The 25,146-nt window shown below is 37.7% G+C and overlaps 2 protein-coding genes across 2 annotated transcripts in view; both read right to left on the bottom strand.

The window, feature by feature from the left end:
- Positions 1-453, bottom strand: part of LTV1 (LTV1 ribosome biogenesis factor) — a 10,984-nt gene extending 10,531 nt beyond the window's left edge. Inside the window, exon 1 of the mRNA XM_026084293.1 lies at positions 53-453. Within this exon, the coding sequence (XP_025940078.1) occupies positions 53-55 (3 nt within the window). The 5' untranslated portion in view covers positions 56-453. The remainder of the gene's footprint in view (positions 1-52) is intronic.
- A 2,978-nt stretch (positions 454-3,431) lies between these two features.
- The window catches only part of PHACTR2 (phosphatase and actin regulator 2), a 64,120-nt gene continuing 42,405 nt past the window's right edge, over positions 3,432-25,146 (bottom strand). Inside the window, exons 8-12 of the mRNA XM_026084289.1 lie at positions 24,467-24,522; positions 18,011-18,072; positions 16,769-16,906; positions 14,382-14,458; positions 3,432-10,708 (exon numbers count right to left, since the gene is read on the bottom strand). Coding sequence (XP_025940074.1) covers positions 10,693-10,708; positions 14,382-14,458; positions 16,769-16,906; positions 18,011-18,072; positions 24,467-24,522 — 349 coding nt within the window. The 3' untranslated portion in view covers positions 3,432-10,692. The remainder of the gene's footprint in view (positions 10,709-14,381; positions 14,459-16,768; positions 16,907-18,010; positions 18,073-24,466; positions 24,523-25,146) is intronic.

The raw sequence follows: 25,146 nt of genomic DNA, 5'->3' as shown, positions 1-25,146 counted from the left end.
CGGCCCCGACCCGGCCCGGCCCGGCCTCTCCCCCGCAACGGCCGCAGCTCACCATGGCGCGAGGGCGGCCCGGCGACACGCGCTGCCCGCCGGCGGGGGTGGGAGCTGCTACCACACGACCGCTCGCGGCCTCCGCTCGCCCTCACGCCRGCCCGTAAGCGCCGAGGCGTCACTACAGCTGAGCTGCCGCCTCCATGCTGGGATAAACCAGTGACCGCGGGGGGAGGCCGATAGGCTGCCACGGCGGACAGGTTGTGTGTTCGCAATGACAACAACAACAGGAGTTTTTTCAGGCACGACAAGTTTTAAATTGAAAAAGAGGCTCTCTGAATGCACAGAAGGAACTCCTCCGCCACCCTCCACATGTGCGTTTTCTTCGCCCCCCCCCCAATTTGCGGAGAATGGCTCCGCCCGCAGCGGGCCGCAGGGGCGGAAAGCTTCGGAAGGGCCAAAGGGCAAGGCGCGTGCGCACCTGCCGGCCCCCCTCACCGGAAGGGGGCGGGCGGAGAGGGCGGGGCTAGCTGGCAGGAAGGCGCGGGTTCGGGCCCGGGACTCCGCCCCCTGCTGCCTCCGCCAGGCGCGCGCCCGCAGGCGGAGGGGCGGGGCGGGGCGGGGCCGGCCGCGGGGTGTCTGTTAGGGGTGTGGCCCGCGCGCGGGGGGGGCTTTCATAAGTGTATTTCGCTAGTGGCGAGTGCTCAGAAACTACCATAAACCTTTATAAAGAAGTTACGTTAAGCAGAAGGCGCAGCCAGCACTTGTCTTCCTGCCCAGCAGAGCGGGGGGTTTCAACTAACGGTGCTTCAGAGGTCTCTGCCACGCTGTTTTCCAGTATTGATCTGTGCTAGCTTGTATTCAGGCTGAATTCGAAGGGTGAGGTGTAAATAATAGCTATATGTATAAATATGTATTTCTGTTATCAGTGTTCTTTCTCCATATATGAGTTCCTATTTCTTGGGGTACTTACACTCTCACTAGATAAACTGTATCTATGCCATGTAGCATGCCTGTGTGCACACTCATGCACAAACACACACAGACACACGCTCCTTGCTATGAAAAAATATGTTTGGAATTTTAGGAATATTATGTAAAACTGTTTTGTTACATTTCAAAAGAAAGTGTAAACCACAAATAGGGAGGAATCTCTTCTATGTGTATATAGACAATTAAAAAAGTTACAAACAGCTATTGAAAGGATTGTTATTGACAATTGAGAAATAACTATTTTTAAAATAACTGTTCCACATATTATGTGTGTATATCTAAACACACAAATATATGTATACCTTAAAATAGTAATGAGTTTGAATCACATTTCAGTGAATTTCAGTATTATTCAGTAGGTGTCACTAAAGTTCCAAAAGAGTACAGATTTTTGCTTTTCTATTGTTTTCTCAAGTCTTGAAACTTTAAGATGAGGTTCACCACGCTAATCCTAAGGAAATGGATGAGCTAATCTGATCTGCTCCACCAAAGACTTCTGTACTTGGGGAATTCAAATCATCCCTGCTTATTTCTGAGAAAAGCCTAGAGCCTTCTTTTCTCTTGCTTCTTAAAAATATATGGTGGCTATCTTGTGGCTTTCAGCCACATGAAATTTTAATTCACACCTCACAGTCTGGAGAGTTAGCAACCCTTTGGCTGCATGCTCTGAATGGATTTTTCAGGATTGCGCTGAACAGGACTAACTCCCTTCCTATGGTATGTCTGTGCTGCAAAACCAGTGACAGCTGAGCTAGCTTTTAACTAGGTGACTTGGATAATGGGAGTGGAATAGTCAAACTGTTAACCACATAGTGCTCAGCATTTCTCTGCAGGGTTACAAAGTAAATGAGTCCTTATTGCTTCCAGGCCCCTGAGCTAACTGCAGCATCCTTACAGAACACTGCATGGTACAAAGCACTCATCCTTGGACTCAGTAGGAGGATTATCCTTCATGCTCAGAAATGGACAACCCCCTACCCAACAGTAGCAATACTCTCATTCCCTGTATTTAAAATCTGGTCTAGGAGTATTGGTCAGCTTGTAAGTTGGAAGAACTAGCTTTTGCCCTCAGCTTCATTGCTAATCATCTGTTTCATTTGGGACAAATTAAATTTACCTCTTCAGTATTTTACATCTCAAGGTTTTCTGTCTTAACTCATATCCACGCTCTGTCTTTCCTTTTTCAAGTCTACATGTTTAAGTAGAAAGAAGCTTCACTACAACTGTGACTAGAGCAAGAGGCTCCCTTATCTCAGAAGACTGATTCTATATCTCAACAATAATACATCTAGATATTAGTTTTAAAATTGTGAGATTAACAATAACAAACATCATCCTGGTGTTTGATATATCTTCTTTGTTGATACCTAAGGGTTGATTCATCTGCTTCCAACTGATGTCTGATCTTTCAAAATTTAGTATCACATGTATGTGCAATGTGTATGCAGGAGTCTCTCAGTTGGAGACTCCACTTAATCTTATCTAAGCCTTGCAAGGTCATCTATACCAGGGTACTCTCTCACTGTGTTCTCCGCTGTGATGCCTTGCAGTTTAAAGTCAACAAAGAGCATTTACAGAGAGTAGGGAGAAAAGGGTTCAGCTCACTAACCACTTCTATTACGTTTATGGAAGAAGAATGCTCAATATTAGAATGGTCCCACTGCAGAGGGTGTGCTTGCACAATAATATGCTGGAGCAATCCACAAAAATTATTTGTACAGGTAGCTGCCTTAATTACCAAATAGATGTTCAGAAGGCATTTGGTTTAAAAGCCAAAGCTTAACATTTATAATTCAATACTAAATAATCAGGAAAAGAAGTCAAGTTTTTGTTCAAATATGTTATTGTCCATTACAGAAAAGTGTTTAGTAATAGTAAAATAAATAACATATCAATAGCACTAGCTTATTTTTTAATTTAAATTATCCTTGAGTAAGTATAGTAGACTCTCTGGACTTCATTCTGTCTGTATTTACTTCAGTTTAAAGAAGATTAGAATCTGGCCAGGAAGCATAAATTTCTTTAACATTATCAACAATCTACCTTCCCTGTGAGGAACCTTATGCTAAATATTTTTGCTATTAGTTCTTGCAATAACATGAGGTATAAAGTTATATAATTACAAAGCAAAAGTTATTGCCAGCTACTTTGTAATGTTAAAAGATGGGCGGACATACTGCAGACTAGTTTGAACCCTGAGCTATGCAGATCAGTCTTGTCCATGTAAATGCAGTAGGTGTAATTCTGATTCAGTTCTCATGTCAATCAAGTTACTCCGCTGAAGCTAGTGAAAACAATTACTTGATTTACTGATACAGAACTTGTGAAAATGGGAGCATAAACTAGGTCTCTGAACTATTGAGCTATAATGCTATGCATTTTTTAACCTAACTATCAGCACTTCAATACACCTCTGCATGAATAAGACCACCACAAGAGAGCTACCAGGTATGTGTGAAGGGCTCCCAAGATTAAAAGGAAGGTTTCAGGACCCTTCCTTCCTTTCATTTGCATGCAATGACTTTTAATCCAATCTTTGGAGACCACCTTCCAACAAATAACTGCTCTCTGCAGTTTACTCCATTATATACACCCATGTACTCGCTACAGATTCAAGAAGGAAATGTTTTCTGTAAAGATTTTCTGAACAATTTTATTGAGGTAATTTTCTTCATTTTATATTTATATATATTCATTCATATATATCTATAATTCAAAAAGCTGAACAGTTTTCTAAGGCACTTGGAATTGTGCACAGCAGAGTATCTTACAGTACTGTACAACTAGGCAGTACACATTTTTTGCTTGTTAAAATAAATAACATAAAACATGAGCATAATGTATGTACTGCATAAAAAAGATAATACATATTCTTTTTTCACATGACAATATTGAATTATACTTGTGTGTGTGTGTATAAGTATATACTACAGTACAGATAAAAAAAAACAAGAGGCAGCTATCTCATTAATTTGTAACAATTACTGTTACTTACAGTCACAGATATCAATATGCCTGTGTAAAATGCAGTATCAGATCAGCTCCTTCTTTAAAGTTATTGGTATTCAGTCACTGTAAGTCAAGCTACTAAAATACAAGTAGATCCATTCATTTTATAATTATTATGTAAAATACACACTGCATAAACTGAAAAGTTGGGGGTATTGATTCTCCAAAGCCTCACATCTTTTGAAAGTCATTTATGCATGTGGAAAGTGAGCTTTATAAATGCTGGCAATTCTAAGCTGATAACATTTCACATCCATTTGTTATAGTTACGAGTAACTATCCAGCATGACAGGCAGTGGGCAATCAAGTCATAAGCTTTGTGTGCTTTATTTTACTCGTAAATATGAATGTTTATTGAAATTCAAGCAGGATACTTTGAGTTTCTATTTTGAATCAAATTAATAAAAATGATAAAGTCCAAGAACAGACCCAATGCTTATTGATAGTTGACGCTCTTCATTACATACTGCAAAATTTTAATTCCAATGAATACAAGTAAAAAAGGCAGAAAGACCAAAATTTAATATCAGGTGACCCCAGTTTCAGGCGACCCCAATCCTTCTCATAACAAATTCAGTGCATAAGCACCTCTTGACTTTACTGGACCCTAATAAGAGCCTACTGGAGTTTAATCACCAGCACCTGTGGTGGCTGGATCATCAGGCCCTCCTTACTGGAGTCATCTCAGAGGTGTCCTTGCAGACTTGAGTCGGAAGAGTCAGGTGTGCAAGGATTCTTAGTACTGAGCACCCACGGTGTATTTCAGCTCTGCCACAGAAAATACACRTTCTTTAAAGTCCAGTGTTTAAGGTACAGTTGGATCTATAAAATATGGCATATTAGCATTGCCATGATTTACTGTTAGAGCAATTATTCTACACAAACCTGGAAAGGGACACAAACCTTTTGGTTCCCAAAGGTACAGAAATGTGGTCTACAGTGTTCGTATACCTCTCCTAGATTTACAATTCTGTTGTAAATGGAATTCAATTTCTCTTTTACAAAAAATATCTTAAGAGCTGCTTAAATGGTGACAAGTAATTAGAATATGCCACCTCCACACCCTTCTTGCCCCTACTCATATATTTAGACACCCATTCAAACAATCCATCAAGGTCTTTTTGTTTCATTTAAAATCATACTAGCTGAAATAATTGTCCAAACCACAGTATTTCTTTAATTCCAAAATTTATACAAGTTTACAAATCAATATACCACCACACAAAGTAGTGAAAGGAAGAGAAGTTATGTTCAGCAACATTCTACTATATTATAACAATGTTCAAATATGGTTAAATTTGACAAAGTATTGCAAGACTTTTTATATAAAGAATTAATGATTGAACAAGGAGATACAGAGAATACCATTTCTTTGTTCCTATCCAATGCAATATTTAGCTTCTAAAAAATAATGAAATACTGGTGAAATGATATACCTAGTTCATAAGACCTTATTAATCATTAAAGTTAATGAATAGAAATCTGTCCAAATTTTACAGTGAAATATGTTATTTTTAACTCCATCTCTCCTTTTCTCTACATAGATAACACTTCCATAAATTTTTTCAGATGTCTGTTTCCAAATAGAAGCTTTAAGCTATTCCAGAGGTTTACTTTTCTTTTTATTTGATCCTCAAAATATTTTAATATCAACCTAATACCAACCTTCAGAATTGCTTTTTTTGTCCATCAAAAGCTAGGTCCCAGCAGTGAGTATTGCACTGAGTGTTGTACAATAAAAATAAAGATAATAACAATAACGGAGCTAAATCTGGGAGCTCCTAAAGGCAGGAGGCAAGTTTATTCTGTTTTTCACCCTGAGTATATCTTCATTTTAATTTACAGCAGTGGCACAAGTCTTAACTCCTTGAGATACGAATAAGAACAGATGATATGAAAGCATGAAATGATGCAGTTCTGCTATACCTGGCAATTTAAAGCAAATGTAGGCTTTTAGCTCAATTTATTTTATCATTAAAGCATTAACACATACATTAAGACATGGGCTCATATTCTAATCTCTGCTTAAAATGCCAGCAGTGTTCAGCCAGATCTGTACTAGTGGTACAGTCTGTCTCATACCCAGGTTACAGTGCATTTGTCCCTAACCTGGTTACAAACATGGGCTTTGACCCAGTGTTGATTGCAGCTGATGACCAGGTTTCTGTTGGTTCCCAGGTTGCCAGGATTAGATCCATATTTTTAATCTGTTGGCTGTATCCCACTTCCATTTTCTGATGATATAAAACTGTGGCCCAGACCATAGCTATAATCAGGTTAAGGGACAACTGTTTAGAAACAAGTTCTCCAGCACAGCTGTAATACTACTGTTCACAAGATCTGGGTTTGAAGTAACTCCTCGGGAAGCAAAGCACTAAGAAATCAGAATCTCACCTGGAAGGAGGTCTAATTTCTGTAATTTCAGGAATTTTTCCCTCACTTTGTTTCACAGCTTTCATTGGTTTTCAAGAAAAAGAAAAAAAAAATGTCGTCATCTGATATGGTTTTCACATGTCAACAGCCAAGGTTGTGGAGCTTCTCTAAGAGCTGATGAAAGTATCACCAAAGTAGACAGTGGAGCTGTACAGCCCTGCACCTCTTCAGAGGTCAGCAAAGTCAGCCACAGCAAGGGACACACAGAACTCCAGGTAAATGTTAATCCAGCAAGTACATGCTATCTTGTAGACCTACAAATGGCTATGAATACTTTCAGTGATTTTGAAGAGATGCTGTTCCTGGTCCTACATAATTTTGAATCACTGGTATTTCGCGTAAATATTTTTTGTACTTTCTGAGTCTACACATATATCACAATCTGAGGAATTTCAAATAATTATTTTCTTTTGAAATATCTAATTTCAGTTATAAGGATTTATATATCCATTACCTGAAATGACAGAGAGACATTCTAAAACTGTTTCAATTTGTTTTGTAAAGAAGAAACTAGTATTTGTTTAAGGATCCATTCCTCCGCATGACAGCAATGTGCTGCAGGGCATGATCACACTAATTAATGTGATATATCAGGTAATTRGAAACCACTTCAGGCAATGCTTATTTTGTTTGTGTGGGTGTAGACATCTGAGTTCATGTGTAACTTTGTGGAACACAGGTATATGTGTAAGGTACGTCACATGTTCTAGAAGAGTTTTAAATGAATTGTCCAACTTGGTAAAAATTAGCACATTGATCCATTTTTTGCCAGCTGGACTGTATTAGGTGTTGCATGGAAAGTGTTATTTTTTTCTTCCCTCTTTTTACAACTTCTTTTTTTTCTCAAGGATTGCTCAGTCAGGACTTTCTCAGCACTTCTGATTTTTCACTGCTGACAGGTATGCAGCATCCTGGAGGGTTAGGTACATGACATATTCTTTCCAGTTGGCTCTTGTAGCAACTTGAAAAAGATATTTGTAATAGTCAATACAGAGGACCAGGAGATATAGCAGAAACCTGATTTCAGGCAGCACAATAAGGTAAAGCAAAAGGTTCAGCTTCACTGAACGCAGTGACATACCAAAATCTCATTACTTTTTTATTGCATGGATAGCTTTACAGCTGTTGTTCTCTTGTCAGTTGATATTTACAATATAAAAATAGTATATACAATTCTAGGTGTGTGCATGGATACAATGGATGGTTTATAGTTTTAATTCTGCAAATACATTATGTTTTTACGCAAGTCCTGATAAAGGCAACTCTTTTTGTCCAGTTTTGTAAATTTGGTTAAGTAATTTGCTGAATTGGTGACCAAAGAATGCATCTGATCATTTATCAGGGAAAAACCCTCGTACATAAAAAATAAAAGAGTAGCTTAGCATCTCTATCCAGGCTGTTGTTTTGCCACTAGCAGTTGACTGTAGTGGATACTTCAAAAAAAAAGAAAAAAAGAAAAAAAAAACTACCCCACCCTAAAAAACAGGAGGAGGATAGAGAAAGTGTGAGTGATTCTTCACCTGTGTACCCTCATGTCTTACGGCAAAGTGCAGTTTGAGGAAGTCAGAGCCAGGAGTTGTATTCTTGTCTTTGCGTTTTAATTCCTACATAAGGAACTGGCACATTTCCTGCCATCCATGTTCCAGGCCCAGGACAGAGGAATGTCTTCTTGCAAAGTTAACCCAATAACTTAATTCTAAGAGTCTAGCAATTTCACCTGTGTAATCCTTACCTACCCTGGCATATCAGTGGAACTTCTGTGTTATATAGAGTCTGATCTTACCTTTGTCAAAGTTACTATTATTCTTCCTTTGCAATAGCTACTTTTCCACCTGTAGTATCTTCGCTACTTTCAAGCGTTTGAAAGAGATTAAGGCAACACTGAGGTCTATTTAACTGTTCCATTTGTTTCCTTTGAAGTGAAATACTGCGCTTTATACTTCAAAGTCCACATAGCTGACCTTTATAGGATTCTGAACAAACATTTCTAAATTTGGCAACAAAAAAATAGTAAAAGTTTAAGCAGGAGAACTATTTATTAAGTGCTAGTGTAAGTTTTTAAGTTTGCTCTTCAAATCCTAAAAATAAAAATTAGGATTCTACCAGAATTGCTGACAAATCTTCTCTAATGGCCTGATCACTTCTGTATGATTTAGTGCCGAAGTATACATTTTCATTGCTTCCTTGATGTAGAAGTGGTTTCTATATTTATAAAATGATGGCATTAGAGAACCTAAATTGTTTTCTGCAAATGCAATCTTAATGTCTCTTATTGATTCCATTAAAAGAGGAAGATGCTAGTTCTTTTTCTTTGCTACAAGCATGTAGATGGTATTTTATTTGGTTATTGACATTTTTGGGTCTTCACATCACTGAATTTTTACTAAAATGTAAATGATCCTAATAGTCATATAAACCTATCTTTTTTAAAAAAAGGTTTGTCAATCTATTTAAAAATAAATACAATGCCAGCTGTTGGAAAGCACTTTCCTGTTACTTGAAGTGCTCTTTACTAAAATAATCAACCAAATTTATGCAAACCTGGTGTTGTTGTATATATCAGTAAAGAGGGAGATCTAATTTTAGCCACTAAATTGCCTTCCTGCCTTTAGACTGACATCTAAAACAAAAATTTTAATTTTATAAACTAAAAACATTCCACAAGAATCTATTGCAGGTTCTGAGGTAAAAATCACATCTACACATACTTTTATTGCCTGAAAAAGAAATACTTACACTGCATAATTAAAAACTAAACAGGACACATAAAAGACAAAAATAAATTGTAATATGTACACACATTAGAAAGGATAAATAGCATATATATTGTAATACTGCATTAAATGTATGCATATGTGATTTCCAGGCCCCCAAAGATGTTGTGTACATTAATTCAAAGGATAAATAAGTGCTAATATAAGACACAGAATTTCTTAGTGTAAACAACGCCACAGGCTTTTTAATAGGCCTTTGGGCCAACTTAGAAAAAGCATGTATTGCCTTTCACACTCCATATCACTTAATTTTAATAGTACTGTATTCACATATACAATTTCAATATAGTATAAAAAAAATTATGATTCTAATAAGCATTCTTCAGACACAACAAAAACAGGCCGCAGACATTCTAAGGATTTTCTGTTAATTTTTACAAGACCATTGGTTGAAGACATTGATTCATCTCTGAGTTCTTTCTAAAAGCAGTCCAAGAGACTCATCCAATACAGTTCTTAAACAGTCACATTATTAATCACTGCTTAAACCTATTAGTAAGGACATTGGTGCACAATTTCAATTCTGATTTTGGATTCAAACTAGAATGGTGTCAAAGTTGTCACTAGTGCCTGCCATAGGTCAGAAAGATAATGATCCCTCTGGTTTGATGGCAAGTGACAGAAAGGAGTGTTCCTAAACATGAATCCTTCCATTGCATTCATAGGGTCACATTATTTGTTCTTCAAATCCTATTTATGTATTTCTGAGAATCCGAAGTATGCCAACATTAAAAAAAAAGAAAATTACTTGTTCTGTATGAATGTTCAATGTATTTTCTTGAAGCATGCTCATCAGAATTTAAATAAAGACATCTGAGTTATACTAGGACTAATTTCTGGCAACTGGGTTTACTGGCACCAGAGAAAATTACAGTTCTTCACTAAAGTACTGATGATATGAGGACTTGTGGCTTCCTATCTTGCTAAGACAGGCTGCAGCCACTAAAAACATACATGCACAGTTGCTCAAACTCTCAGATTTGTTTTTTAAATAATTCTTCCCACTGGCCAAGTATATCAGTAACAGTTCCATCCATTCCACTTTTCTCTGTTGGCTGACAAGTGAAGTCTCTCATCCTGTACTCTCTCAGTCCTTTTTACTCTCCCTCTGCTCAGTTACCCTCAATCACAATGCTATAAAGTCTGATGAGTTCCTGGCAACAGGCTCTCAAACGATTGTCTTCAGCTCTTCCTGACTTGTCAAGCTCCAATGAAAAAGACCATCAACTTGTCTTTGTGGGCTAGCCACAGAACCATGGTCTTTCTTAACACTGGGATATTTCTTAGTTAAAGTGAACACTTCATATGGTTTCACCTCCTGGTCAAATCTTTTGTTCACTGATAAAGATGAGGGCCACATCCTTCATTAACCTCAGGGTAAGTTCCAACACACACTCACACTCAGTCAAGTTCCAGTGCAATCTCCGATCTTCAGGATGCAATGATTTCCCCAAAGAAAATTGTTACATGAAATATGGGATGTAGTCAAAAATTATGGACGATGAAACCTGAAATGATAAATCATTTAAAAATGTAAAATTATATTATTTCAACTGATAATGACACTGATCCTGATTCTGCTCTCATGGCTGTTTACTTTTGTGGCCTGATTTTCTTGGTGTAAGTGGGATCAGAGTCAGCCCTAGAATCCCTCTCTGCCTTTCTCTCTCTACTAGTAAACCAAACAGGGCTACAGTATGGCTCAGGTGCTGGTATGTGACTGTCCATCCCATTATATTGTAGCATGGTCCCTGGCTCAGYTTGCTTGGGTCAACCAGCACTCTTCCAGACACTGCCTGAGCATGACTGGGATTAGCACAGGCCAATACACAGATTGGTGGGGGTGCTGATGGTGGTGGTCACCCTGTTTTGGTGGGGGGAAAAAGGTTAACTGTCAAGCTGTGCCAGGCCTGTTGGACTGGAGGAGACTGTCTGATCTGTTTTGTATTTACAGATTTAGCTACATTGTGTCTACTCTTTGGAACCACTGTCTGGGAATCAGGAAAGCTTTGCTAAGCCATGAAACTTACCTTTCTGGTTTTCAATCTTTCTGCAAAATGAGGTTGACAAAATTCTTTTTAGGTCTTTAAGTGAAAAGTTTTAAAGAACTGCAGATGCTTTCTTTTTATTAGCAGCAGCTGACTGTGACAAATGAAGACCCAAATACACTTTGCCATTTTTTAGGTAAGGCATATACATCACTCCAGACTCCCTAACGGAACAATAGAGAGAGGTAGGTTGCTCCAAAGGGTGTCATCAACCTTTTCTAGGATAAAGTAGGAGCCTAGAGCAACTGAAATTCTAACTCAGCTTAAATAGTGAATCCAAGCAAAAGAGTAAGGAGAGCACTAGTATTAGGTGATCGTCTATCATCCACCTTCTAAATCTCTATTTGTATGGTTTTAAAAGTACATGTATCCACGAAGGAGTAAAAAATGCAGCAACTTTAAAACAGCATAGGTAATGATGCACCTGACTCAGTAGGCTTCTGTAAGTTTTTGTTTGACACGTTTTCTCTTAATAGTTCCAGAGGAGAGGAAAGAAAATGAGCCACAGATTACCACGGTAATGTGGTACAGTACAATACAAAGGTGCATTTTTCAAGTAGATAAACAAAAGAGGTGTAAGCAAAAGCTGATATTTACAAGTAGGCAGCTGGTCTATTGAGTGAAGGTACAGTACATTGCAAAAAAGCCTCATTTTTTTTATTTGTATAGAAAAACAATTTATTTGACTATATATAGCATTTCCATTAGAAGCACTTTATTAACATCTACTAATATCCTTTTCCCAAACTTTTATTTATTTCTTTATTTTTAGAAACTCAGTTTCTTGGATTCTGTTATGAAATAACAGAACAAATAAATCTAAATTACGAGGAGCAGAAAAACAGTTCAACTGATAGTCATTACAGTAAATCATGAATGATGAAAACCAGTGTTTTTTCTTTCCAAAGTTTAATATCAAATTTGAACAATTCAAAGGTACTGCAAAACTGATTATGATAACAGAGCTTCTTATATTGGTTATTACGTAATAATCTAATCTAATCTAATCAACTATTTTATAAGCTATTTTTGTTTAAGAAGCAGCTTCCTTATTGTCTCATTCTATCACAGAACTTCATGAATAAACCTTTTTTAACTAGCTGCCAATGCAAGTGCCTTTCAGTTTGTATTACCTCAGTGATTACTCTTAAAAAAATTTAAAATGAGTAATTCATCCTCTGGCCACAGACTTTTCTCTGTTGTCCCCTTAAAACAAATCATACTTTTGTTTTATCAGTCCAAATGTAGTGGTGAACTACGTAACTTTTTATGAGAGGACCATGAGAAAACAGAATCTCTCCTTTTATTTTCAAAATTGTAATTGACTTAAAACATCTGCATCTAATTATACCCTTAACGGGCTTTTTCTAGAGTTACTCTGCTGACCTCTGTGCAGTGGTTCCACAACACGGCCAATGAAAAAAAGGGTGGGGAGGAAACAGAGGGAGTCCAACTTTCCTCAGGTTGAAATTTCTCTAGGACCCTTCAATATCATTTCTTGTATTTATCACAATTTGGCTATGCTTATTTTTGAGCCTATTTTCCAAGTCCTTCCTCAAAAAAAGTTTTCACTTTTTAACTGGTTTGTCATTCAATTGGATACCTGAGATTTTTGATCCATCTTTCAAGAATCCAACTGCAATCACTTTCAACTTTTTCAGCTATAGTGAAAAAAACCTGGTTCTTTTTGTATGACTCATGTCTATATGTTGCAATGGAACTCAAAAACCATAACTTAGGCAAGGGGCTGTATTCCATCTCTCTCAGACAGAATTCTCTCCCTGCTAATTTTCCCTCTCTCTCTTGCGTAGTCCATTTTTTAAAAGTTATATTTTTACATGTCCTGAAGAAGATATACTACCTACGCTGAAGAGAAAATGACAACAGAAGCCAAATGAAAACATGCAAATCCATGTTTGAAAAGGACACTTTCTAGTAGTTAGAATGCAACACTAGATTAAAATCCTGCCTCCTGTTTCATTCCCTAGCTCAATTTTTCCATCTGTGAAACTGGCTTGATTTTTTGAGAATTAATTTATACATGTTATAACTTCCCTGAAGTGAGTATATGTTATTATCAAAAATCCATGTTTTGGAAAACAACATTAGCAAAGTTATGAAATCATGCACTGAATAAGGAAAAGCCAGAAATCACCAAACCCATGTGTCCCATATGAATGTGAATGTGAATTTGCATTGTGAACACTGTCTTTAATTACAATTACTCACTGACTGGGACCATAATTTTGACTGAAAGAGTAGCAGGAACATAAAGGGACCTAGTCTAGGGCAATTTTTCATATCTGACTTACCTGATGATTTAATTCTGTGGATGTGAAGACCATAATACTATGTATGCAACGCTGGCTGATTCTAACAGCATGTTCTGCTTGCTAGTGGCAATTTTTAGCCTTTGTAACTTTAACGGGTATGAACAAATTTCATGGGGATGGCAGAAAGCACCTCCTAGGAATAACTCTTCCAAATTTTGAAGTCCTGCTACAAACTGTGGAGACTTTAAATCTCTTTATATAATAATGCTTCAAACAACATCTTGGTTTTATCCAAGACAGACAGCAAAACAGATCCAGACTAAAACATTACAAGCATCAAACAAAAAATATTAGAATTTATTGAGTTCCCCAGAAACTGCTGCCAGGAGTCTAGGTGACTGTTAGGAAGCTCCCAGAATAGTGATAAGCTTTTCTGAAGTTCAGCACATCATTTAGATTTCACTTTCCAAATGCAATGACAAAAATGTATACCTTCATGAGGAAGAGAGTACTGCAGGAGCAGGACATCCCATTCTGTGTTTGTGGACTGTTAATTTCATCTGGGAGAAATGCCAAGTTCATTGAAAGGATTATTTTTCAGATTTCATGAACAATCTTTTTCCATTTAGCAAGCGATCCACTAAAGTCACCTTCACTACCATATCAACTAGCCAGTTTCAGGGATTGCATCTGCAACACTGGGAATCCCACCAGAATCAGTGGTGGGATTCAAGGATTCGGGGAATTCAAGGTAGGAATCAATTCAAGGAATCATTTACAACACAACTGCAGAGGACATGCAGAAAGGCAGAGTGTAGCTGTCACGCTCTGACTTATGCAAAAAAAATGGATTCACCCACCTGGTAAATTGCCGGCTTTCCTCATGTACTTCCATTTCTGTGCTTTTAAATTCATTCAGTTCTTTCCGTATTGCTGCCTAATAAACAATAATGATATACACAACCATAAGGAATATGAATCTTTAGGAAAGCAAAGAGTTTGAGAGGAGCCTGAGCCTGCTCTTGCAGATCCCCCTGAAGTCACCCTCAGTGTAGTCCACAGTTCTCACACACTTTTGATCATACACATTGAATGGCTTTTTTAATTACAGTTATTTGAAGCAGTAATACAAAGCAGCAAACGACAACAGTAAACAAAGAAATACAAAACTTATTGGGCTGAGTGACACCCCCTCCCCCCCCCCACTGAAATATGGCACTTGCTACAGATAAAATAGGGAAAGGGATTCTGTTACCTCGGCAGTCACCTGTTCATTATGCATCTGCAAGGGGATTATCTCCATGCACAGCCCCAGAGGGGCCAGTGAGTCACACTTCTTGCATAGTAATTGCACAAACAGCAGGATCCTTGTATCTCCCGACTGGAGACAGGACTTCAGGAATGCAAGATGAATACCACTTTTTCAAGTGGGAATTAGTCACTTCGTTTGATCAGTTTTATGTAAAATGACATGAAATATTTGGACATTTCAAGCTTGTGATTTCAGTTGGCAGATACTAAAGAACAGCAGAAATTCAGTGCACTTTGTAAATGTCAGTCCTTGCTGCTCATGTTAAAGAGCGATGATCAATTCACTTCATCAGGTAATACATGTAATTTCTGAAAAACTGTAATATAGTAGAAGAGCTTTTGCTTTCTATGACATATGCCTCACTACCTTCACTGTTAAATGAAAGGTCAGTTTATTCTTTCTCACTCCCTTTCTTCTTTCATSATTTTAAATAAAAGCAGTATCATTTCAGTAATCCTTAAAGAATTCTCATCTGGTGTGCATTCCTTTCAATGCACAACAGATATGCAGCATGATAAAATTACAGCATCACCAGACTGAGGTCTCATAAATCAGGAACTTCATTTTAAGCAGGGTATGGTTCTGTTTAGCTGCAACAGCATGCTTGCACAAGGCTGCTGTAATAGCTAAGAAAGAGTTGTTTTTGAACAGTGTATCACCAGCAAAGACACCAGAGCTCCAGCTCCATAATATTGTTACAGTACACTCTTCTGCTCCCATTAGAACTAGAAAAAAATGATTTCCTTGGGTAAAAAAAGGACGATGGAGCTTCCAGGCAATCTGGGTCCTTTATCTTTCTTCTGAGACCAACAAGCATGGGGATCAGAACCAACCGGGGATACCTGATCATCACAAAACAGTTTGAGATTAATAACTGCCATCCTTAAACTACATAGGCAACTTCTCTGCTTGTTCCAGTGCAATTGGCACTGGTTTCTGAAAAGATCAACCTAAGTCTGGAAAGATCAACCTAGGTCAAAGGGTGAGGTGCTGGGTGCCCTGACCTCCCACTGACTATGTGAAGACTAGAGAGTGCTCAGCAGAACTCCCAGAACTGAAACCCAGCAATAACGGTGGGAACATTTTTAGTATCTCCATCTTAACTTGACATGGTATTGTTCTTTGGTTGTCAAATGCACTGACATTAATACTAAAATATAAGTTGAAATAAAATCAGTGCTTCACAGCTCTCAGCCAAAAGCCAATGGGTTCTTGCACATATCACTTTTCATGCCGAGAACATATCATAGGAGTTCCATAAAATCTGGCTCAAAGCCAGCGGTTAAAAGGCCAGCACTTTCTGATATAGAAATCCAACAGCTTTCTTTTTATGAAGCGGTGTATGAGGAAAATGGAAGAATATTTTATGGCACCCTGATTTGTCTTTAAAAAGAAAATTACAAAATAATTTGTTTYATTCTCTGTAGGTAGGGAGAGGAACTACTAATTTAATTGCAGTAAGTTTGGGGCAAACTTCCCAAGAAGGACTGCTACGCATATGCAGTTAACCCCAAGACTGATGGTTGTCGCCAAGGATCCTTAGAAGGAAGGAACAGCTCCTACCTTTTTCACTTGAATGAGTTGTAAAAGTAACTCTTAGTGATACCGATACAGGCTTCTGTCGGCAAAAACCTTGCCTGAATTTCAAGGATTGCAGCTATCTTTCCTAACAGTGTGCAGCTGGCTTCACAAGGTTTTAAAAATGCAAGAAATTCTGGCCTGAACTGCCATAATGGTGCTGGCAAATGCACTCTTAATAGGCACATGAGTGGCTTCTCTTAGCTGCAGGCAATAAATGCACCATACCATGACAATCTCACTGCCTCCAGCAGATGTCATTCATGATGCCAACATCAAGAGAACACAAATCAGAGGAAACTCTCCTGAAAATGAAAGAGGTAAGAATTTTTTTTATAATCTACATCTGTCCCTTGCCTTGTCTGCGGGAGTTAACCTGGCCCAAGGCTTGTCTGCACGGCGGTCATAGTCCGGAGAATCCGTTACCTCCACGTATTCGTTAAATCGTAGGATTCTTCTTGCTTGAAGTTCAGCCACTGTAGGCCTCAGGCTGAGCTGTAAGTGGGAGGCAGAAAATAGTAATTTTAATAATACAAAATAAAATAAAATAAAAGCTGAGGAAATGATATAATCTCAAGGGAAATTTAATGGTATTTCTAAATAAGGTCACTTTCAGGTGTCTAAAAAAAGGCACCAACCTGGGAGTGCAGCACAGGAATAGGGAAGCAGCACAACCTGATTTCTTCAATTATAAAAATAGCCTTTGTCAGGCAGGTCACAAAGAATCTTGACAGTTATTCCTGGAATATTAATTGTGACTTTGCAACTGTCACACTATTTACCGCAGTAGACAATAGGATAATTTTTGTTAAAAAATAYAGAGTCTGCTGTGTTCAACTATAATACAAAAAATAATCAGGATTTGGAGGGGTATGTCTAACTAACAAACAGATTTGGGGGGGGGGGAATAACTAGGAGTCTATCATCTTAACCATTAGGATGCCCAACTACATTGTTTTAGTCACTTCAAACAACATTCACTTTAATTACCTAAGGACAATCATATTAAGCAAATAAAATACTGCCAATGTATTTTTGCAGAGAAGGGCAGACTAGGAAGACTTACAAAAACTTCACCCATCCTCTCCCAGAACTGCCCCCAAAAGTCAGAACAGCATATCCGCTGCTTTATTTATAAGGAGAATGAGACATGTAATCCCATTGGGAGTAGCCAAGCCCACTGACTTGTGGATAGGAGAATGGTGAAGGGATTTCTTAGGTCCACACTGCTTTTCTGTCCTCACCGTTGCTGAGAAATCTGGTGTTCTAGGGAAGACTGGATCTACATGTGTGGCTGCCCCTGAACTGAATATATGAGAGCAGTGGTCATGCTCGCAGAGGAAACTGGCCTGTCATTTCTTTCTCCTGTTCACACAGACAAATAGTAAGCATGGCCAGACTCCCCTATGTTTTTTCAAAGTCTGGGAAACTGGACAGAATGGAGTTTCCCCCAAGAAGGATTTGGCTTGTACTGCCTTTGAAACATGACTGGTGGAGATATGCGGTAATATATATACACCAAATTTTAGAATCTTATAAAAAATAATCCTGGTGTTTTACTATGTACACAAATATACAGTACAAAAAACACATCATCACCTTTCTACTGAGTTTACGTTTTATTTCTCTTTTGGCTTCCTGTTCCTCTTCTTCATTCTTCTCTGTTTTTAGAAAAGATAAAAAGGAATGAATGTTTAAGTATTAAAACCGTAAAGTCATGGCTTATGTTTGCTCACATTTCTGGGCTATGCTGCATGTAATCCCTGCTTTTTGGATTTTGTGTGCTCTCATTTCTTTTCCCTGTCCTCATCTCCTCCAATTCTGTAGACATCTAGAGTCACCCCCATGGGCCAGGAACACAGCAAAAAGAAAGCTTCTGTCATTTCCTTCCTGTATAACAACAATTAAGAAGTAGCCTGAAAGAGCTGTCTAACATTTTAGTTACTTGCCCTAACATTACAGTCACTTCCATCAAGCCATTTATTGACTTTAGACTAAGAGTCTAACTGTGCTTGCAAGGGCTGAGAAAAAAGGTTGCTCTGAGTATCTGAATCAGCCTCGTGTCCTCTACTGCTACAAAATACAATGAATCAATGACATTTTTTTGCAGTCAGTATTTAATGCAAAATGTTTCTGTTACTTTAGATTCTTTTTCTTTATTTCTGATTTTTTAATGCAAGTGTATGATTTTAAGTATTTAGTACTCAGGTCCTCTTAGTTAAGGGCCACTAACTAGACCAAATGCAACATACAATTTCTGTACCCTAAAAGGATAAGGCAAATAATTACCTGTGCATTTTCTGCAAGTATTTGGGCATGAAACTGCAACTTTTATAAATTTCTGTGCTAACCAAACTTGATTTCTTGAGTGCCAATGAAAAGCAAACTTACAAAGGCACATTCATACGGACTCAGCATTTTTTCAAATTGATGTATGCTTTGAAGAATATTATTTGCCTTATCAGTCCACCTCTGATGCTCATGTGTAAGTTTATCTTTGTTGTGGCTGAAATACACCAGCTAGAACTGTTTGTGAAATTCTGATCCATTTTTCTTCAAGGTTGGGGGTTATGGATCCAAGCCATGGTTCAAGGCCAACAATAAATTTAAAGGAGTTCATTTGTCCATTGTGGGCATGGCCAGATTGTACAGATGAAAAGGCAGTTTTAAATCCTGGTCTAATATGATTTGCCCTGTCTGCTATGGCCAACCTGCTGTGTTAGTATACACAGCTTGGCCAAAAGAAGTATGAAGTATGGAGCTTGAACCTTGAACTCATGACTGTTAGACTCTATTTCTGTCTCCTCCATATTTACAGGAGTAATACTGAAGACAGATCACCTCACAGTACCTGCAGATTTCCTTTGATGACCCACAGACGTTCATGTAAGAGGAATATGAGGGAAAAGGGAAGAGGAACAATTCATAAAACAACACTATGAAACAGTAGAAAGTCACAGTAAGAAAAAGACAACGCCAGTGCAAGCAGTGCTCTAAAAGATTTTAACACCAACTTCAAATTACCATTGGCAAGATCCAAGCTTGCAGACTTGCTGCCAGGTGGGATCTATTGTCGATGCTTATTTTACTGAGATATTGAAATGTGAATGCAATTTATGGTCTATTAATAGCTTTTCTCTTAAAACCTGAAGAAACAGATGGTCTGTTTCTGCCAGAGGAACCATAAACTGAATAAAAGAAAAAGAATGGAGAATTAATCTACTTAAAAAAATTTTTACTAATACTTCTATCAATAAACAAGTTGGCCATACTTAAGCACTTAGGACTTTAAGTGAGAACTCTTTACATAACATTTTTACCTAACCAAATCATAAGCTCTCTAGCTGTTTTAGGACAGTTAAAATAATCTCTAGGAGACTGGCTTTTCTTTAAATATACTGTCTTTGCAATCAATAAACATAATATCTGAGGTAATTAATACAATCTATTCATTCAGGATTCCATTCACATGGGATTTGTTTCACATAAAAAGAATTCTGTCTCTTCATGAATGGGGTCTCTTAAATCCTACCTCTTAGAAATTATCCAGTAGCAGACACAACAGAAAAAATGTAACTGAATACACACATCCCTGTACTGAGTTTTCTTTAATTTTGCTTGTAAAATATACTCTTGACTAGTCATATCTTGACATTTCTTTGCTATCTTTAGATCACTTCGTCTCCTAAGAAGCAGCAATAAGAAGCTTGATGTAAGAAACAGCAGCCCACGCTGCTTAATTTGTATCTTAAGAGATACCTGTTAACAGCTTGGCCCACCTGAAATACTATTTCTCTAGTATTTTGGGAAGATAAAATAACTCAAAAAAGTTGATCTGGTCATTTAAGAAGGTTGAAATTAGCTGCCTGTCCCAAGTTGTTAAGTTACACCACTGTAGGTTGCGAACCCAGCGCTCCCATTATTGTGCAATGGGAAGGCTGGATTCAGGAAAAGAGGTAGAAATAGGAGATGAGCAAGAAAGTCATCTTAGAGGCTGGGCAGGGGGTGTGGGCAGGCACAGCCCGAAGGAAGCTGGCAAAGGTGGCTGGAAGCCAGTCTTGCAGAGGAAAGCTCCCACTGAAGGCAGCAGGAACCTCCTTCACTCATGGATTAAACTCATGGGGAATAGACAGTCCTCTGCATGAGAGGTCAGGGCAAAGGACATGGTTTACATATTGAAGGTTTTTTTTTTTTTTTTTTTTTTTTTTGAGAAATAAAATTCAAGAGCTAAAGAAAAGGGACTGAAATCTGGTGGCTGCTGCTAATATGGTGAATCTGATTTTGGCAATATTCTAATGGCTGATATTTGGCAATATTCTAACTGCTAATATTCTTAACCTGAATGTGGCAGACTGGCCYCTGGCTTATGGCACTGACTACTCTCCCTCATACCTAGAACACCTATTTCAAATCTCCAAACTGCTGAGTAGAGTTGTTTTAAGCTGGGTGCTACAGAAACACTGCCCTGATACAAATTCTTCCTAATAATAATACCTATAAAGTATTTTTGGTCTTTTAAGGTAAAAGTTTTGAAAGCTGCTGTAGTGATTTAAGAATATGTGTTCTGCTAAAAATAATGGGACTCGTGCTCCTTGTTCCTTCGGGTATTGTGGAAAATTCCACCCAGAGTGCCAAATTTTAGCTGCAGGTATCAACTGACTTGCCGAAACAGGAAAACATTAATGCACAGGAACACATTTCTGACTGCTTTCCACCTTAAAAGCAGATCTAATCTGTATGTTGTGGAGAAATAAAATAAAAGCACAGCATTCCCAGCTGCAAGTCCCCTCCTCAGATGTCCTGCTGCTGCTGTACTGGCAAAGGACCAGCTGAGTAATCTCCCTTTGCTTACAGGAGTCCTAGGAGCTGCATGAGCACACAGGTCAAACCAGGATTTGGCTCCTAACTAAAAAGAGTTTTATTTAGTATCACTTATCATGTCCTTGGAGTTAAAAAATCCGACAACGAAAGCTGAACAAATAGCTTCCCTGGCATCTATACCTTTATTGCTGCTGCAAGTTTTGCCATATTAAATATGGTCCTCTTCTACTTCTGTAGGACATTTGTTTCATAGCAGAAGGGGAGAAAGAGAAAAGGAAATTGCTTTGCCTTAGGACTATTCTGTTTTTTACCAGAAAGTACTCCAGGAGCATAAAACTGAACTTTCTACTGCGTCCCTGTGGGGATTAACTACGTTTAGACTTCTCTGTAGGCTTGCTAGGGAAAGAAAAAGAAAAGACAAACAAAGTACTTGCCTCTTGGAATGCTATGGAATGCAAAAAGCAGCTTCTCTTTCCTCATTTTACAAACAAAGATAATCATTAATATTCCTTAACTAGCACAAAGAGCTAAACTATGTTTTCTACTAAGCTAGTACTGGCAAGCATGCAGGTGCACAGTCCAAGAAGTTCACTGTCCTTTACAGATGCAGGAAAAAATACAATTACCTTAATCTGAAATTCCCGTAAGAGTAGAAAGTTTCTTTGTCATAATACAATACTATAAATACTATTAGCTCAAAGCCAGTACACAAGAAACCTATCTGTGTTAAAAACATGGGACTTTATCTATTCATCTTCAAGTGACTCTTGAGTTATCATAACTTCTTTGTTTTAGTGTGGGAAGAATCAGAAGTCTGGAAGCTTTTATCCCAAATTGTTTTTATAGAAATCAGCCTAGTGATTAGACACAGTYACAGGATTTTCAGTAACTGATGGTTTATCTGAAAATATTATCAAAACAAAATTCTTGCAACACATATTTCCTCACTTCAGCTGGAAATACAAAAAAAAGAAAATAATAATGACTTTTTCTGAACCTCCTCAAAGATTTGGGCTGGACTTAATTCTGAAGTAAACATTTGGATCTTTGCCACTTAGTTTATCCTCAAAGTGATAAATATTACCAAAACACTAATTTCCCTTAGTTATAGTTTACATATATGCAATAATATAATCCCTTCTCTCCATCCACTGCTTAAAAATAGAAGGAATGAAGCTTTATGAAACAAATCCAAACTTATTCATAGAAGTTGCCTACAACAACACAGGCATTTAAAAGATTTAAACATTTTCAAATGATCCACAGGAAGGGAATGTAGTAATTATGCTAAATATACAAATGCTTTAAGAGCTGAGAGAACCTGCACTGTCAAAGGAGGCTGAGGTAGATTGTCACCAAAAATACTGGCTTTTTTTTGTTTTGTTTTTTAAAGATCACTCTTAACTCAAAATATTCTATATCTCAGTAATGAGCAAAAAGCAGTTTTGGATTTTACATGTTCTCATCAATTATTCTGCTATTTTTTGTAATTTATAATAATTCTGCTTTCCCACAATTATTTTTTATTCTCCCTTGCTCCTTTAAGACAGACTCATGGAACCAGCAGCTACAGACAACAAGAACAGTGAAGAGATACGAGTGCAAAGTGCTGCCAAAAGCGTAAAGTAAACAAGCTGAAACAGGAGAAGAAATCTATTAACTGCTTTCGAATTTTGAGATTTCTTATTGCAAAAGTAGTAAATTGCAAAGGTGATTTTAAATAGATTACATGTATGTTGCTAGATAGCTATCTAGAGATTAGCTATCTAGAGATTGCAACAGGGCAGCCCAGCTGGTGTTCAGTGGCTGTAGCCATGACCACCAAACATGTCTTGGAATTACCATTGTTACATGGTCCAGCATGTGCTGTTTATCATAGAAAATACATTCGCATTTCACATTTTATCTTTATTACCACTAGGTGATATATAGGTTCAGAAATCACGCCCATAGAAAGTCTATTCAGATTATATAATGGACAGGAGTCTCTTGACCGTGCACCTTAGTGCCTAAACTGTAACTTCTCCCTTTTGGCTAAAATGTGGCACTATTTGGCTTTTGAGAGCTCAGACACGAGCAACAGGATTTAATTAGCATGAATGGTTGCCCGAAAGCCAGTAACTGTTATTTCTCCTTGATTTGCTAGTCTGAGCAGGTGATGCTGCCATCAGTCCATGGATTTTGCCAGGTAAACAACCCATTTCCTTCTCTTCCATCAACACGCTGTGCACAAGGTGATGAACTCCACCTTTATCGAACAATTGCTGGAAATGACAACATTATGGCTCTTTCAGCTACATCAATGTGAAAAGTTCTTATACCTTAAGAATAGATGCTTTGGGAGATTTGCTGCTATATGTGAAAGGTTTCCAAGTGGATTTGCTTCCCTGGAAATATTTCTATCGTTTATTTCTTATACTTCTAGCATCAACTACTAGCCACCCTTGCAGAAAGGATATAAGGCTAGAAGGACCTTGCCATGGCAGTTCTTAAAGTATGTGTTTAGGTAACATACATATTATGAATGTGTTCATAAAGGAAGACAAAAAATGCCTGTTCTAAAGAGTTTGCCAGCTTAAGAACAAAAGCAATGTAAATAAATTGGAGGGAAGGTATCATGGGTATACATCTAATGTGCTTTATTCCTCTGCCCCAGCCTATTTGAATTATAGGTTCAAAATCTTCATCAAGGACACTGAGGAAGGATTTCATTAGTAGGAAGATACTCAGTGAGAATATCCTGTGCAGGTTTCAGTACGAAGAAGACAAACACATTTATGTGAAGAGGGGATATAAAGGCCAACTCGCTCAAGTAGTTGGCATATACCTATTCATTTTTCCCTGAACGCTTCATCTTTCCTCTTTCTACTTCGCCTTTCCTTATATTCCACCTCCTCCTGATACTCCCTCTTCCTCCTTGTAACAATTAGGTGGAAGTTTAAACAGCCTAGAACTACTTCTAAGGAGTATCTAATTCATTCCTGGTCTTTGGAACCAGCTTCAAGAAGTGGGATTGTGACCAGCAAAATTTGGCATCTTGAATATATGCAATTCTCACAGCTGCCATTACAAGTTAACATATAGGTCTAGCATTGACATGTTATTTTCTAGAGCATCATTTCTGTCTCATTATGAAACTAACAGTAGAGTAAGATCAGGCTTCCATATGAGTCTAACATATGTTGTGCTCACTTTCTAAGTAAGTAATAGTTTAAATTTGCATAAAATACTTACGCTTTAGGATATTTCTTTGCTCTAGCTCTTCAGTTGTAGGCCTCTGGCTAAGTCTCCTGTGAGAACAAAGTAAGCAACTGATTTAAAACCAGATCCAAATAGAACCTTATGATTTTTAATATAGCTTAAAAGGTGTTTCTCATGTAACCATGCTATTCTTTTCCAACAGAGGTATTCAATTACACAGGTAATTTCCACACACAGTTATGTGTGTGCACATGTAACCTCAGTACTGCGTGGGCATTTGTTTTTAATATATGTAGTATTGCCATTTGAACACATAAGTGACTGATACTTGCATAATATCACAGAAACAGTGCTAGCAAATTTTAATTCCCCACTTAGAAATATAATTTAATGAAAGGGTTCACAAAACTTTTTTGTCCCCATGCATCATAATTATGATAAGCTGTGCAATCAAAAAATTATTCTCAGATATTCTGAATATAAATCCTATTCATTTTGGGTCTATTTTTTAAAACAACCATAAGATGCATATTCCTCACCAATGGCTACGCATATTAAAATTGTGGAGTTTTAATCAAAACTTAATTTTTTTGGTTACCTATATGCAATAACTACCACTTTAGAAAATATATGAGGTATTCTTTTTCTTGTTTGTATAGCAGAGAACATGGTTGGTTTTGTCTTTATGTTTACTAACCAAGTTCATTTAGGGC

This window comes from Apteryx rowi, unplaced genomic scaffold (genome assembly GCF_003343035.1).
Source record: "Apteryx rowi isolate R43461 unplaced genomic scaffold, aptRow1 scaffold_633, whole genome shotgun sequence".
NCBI classification, from domain to species: domain Eukaryota; kingdom Metazoa; phylum Chordata; class Aves; order Apterygiformes; family Apterygidae; genus Apteryx; species Apteryx rowi.
The sequence above is the reverse complement of the archived record's forward strand: the minus strand, read 5'-3'. Positions and strand labels throughout refer to the sequence as shown.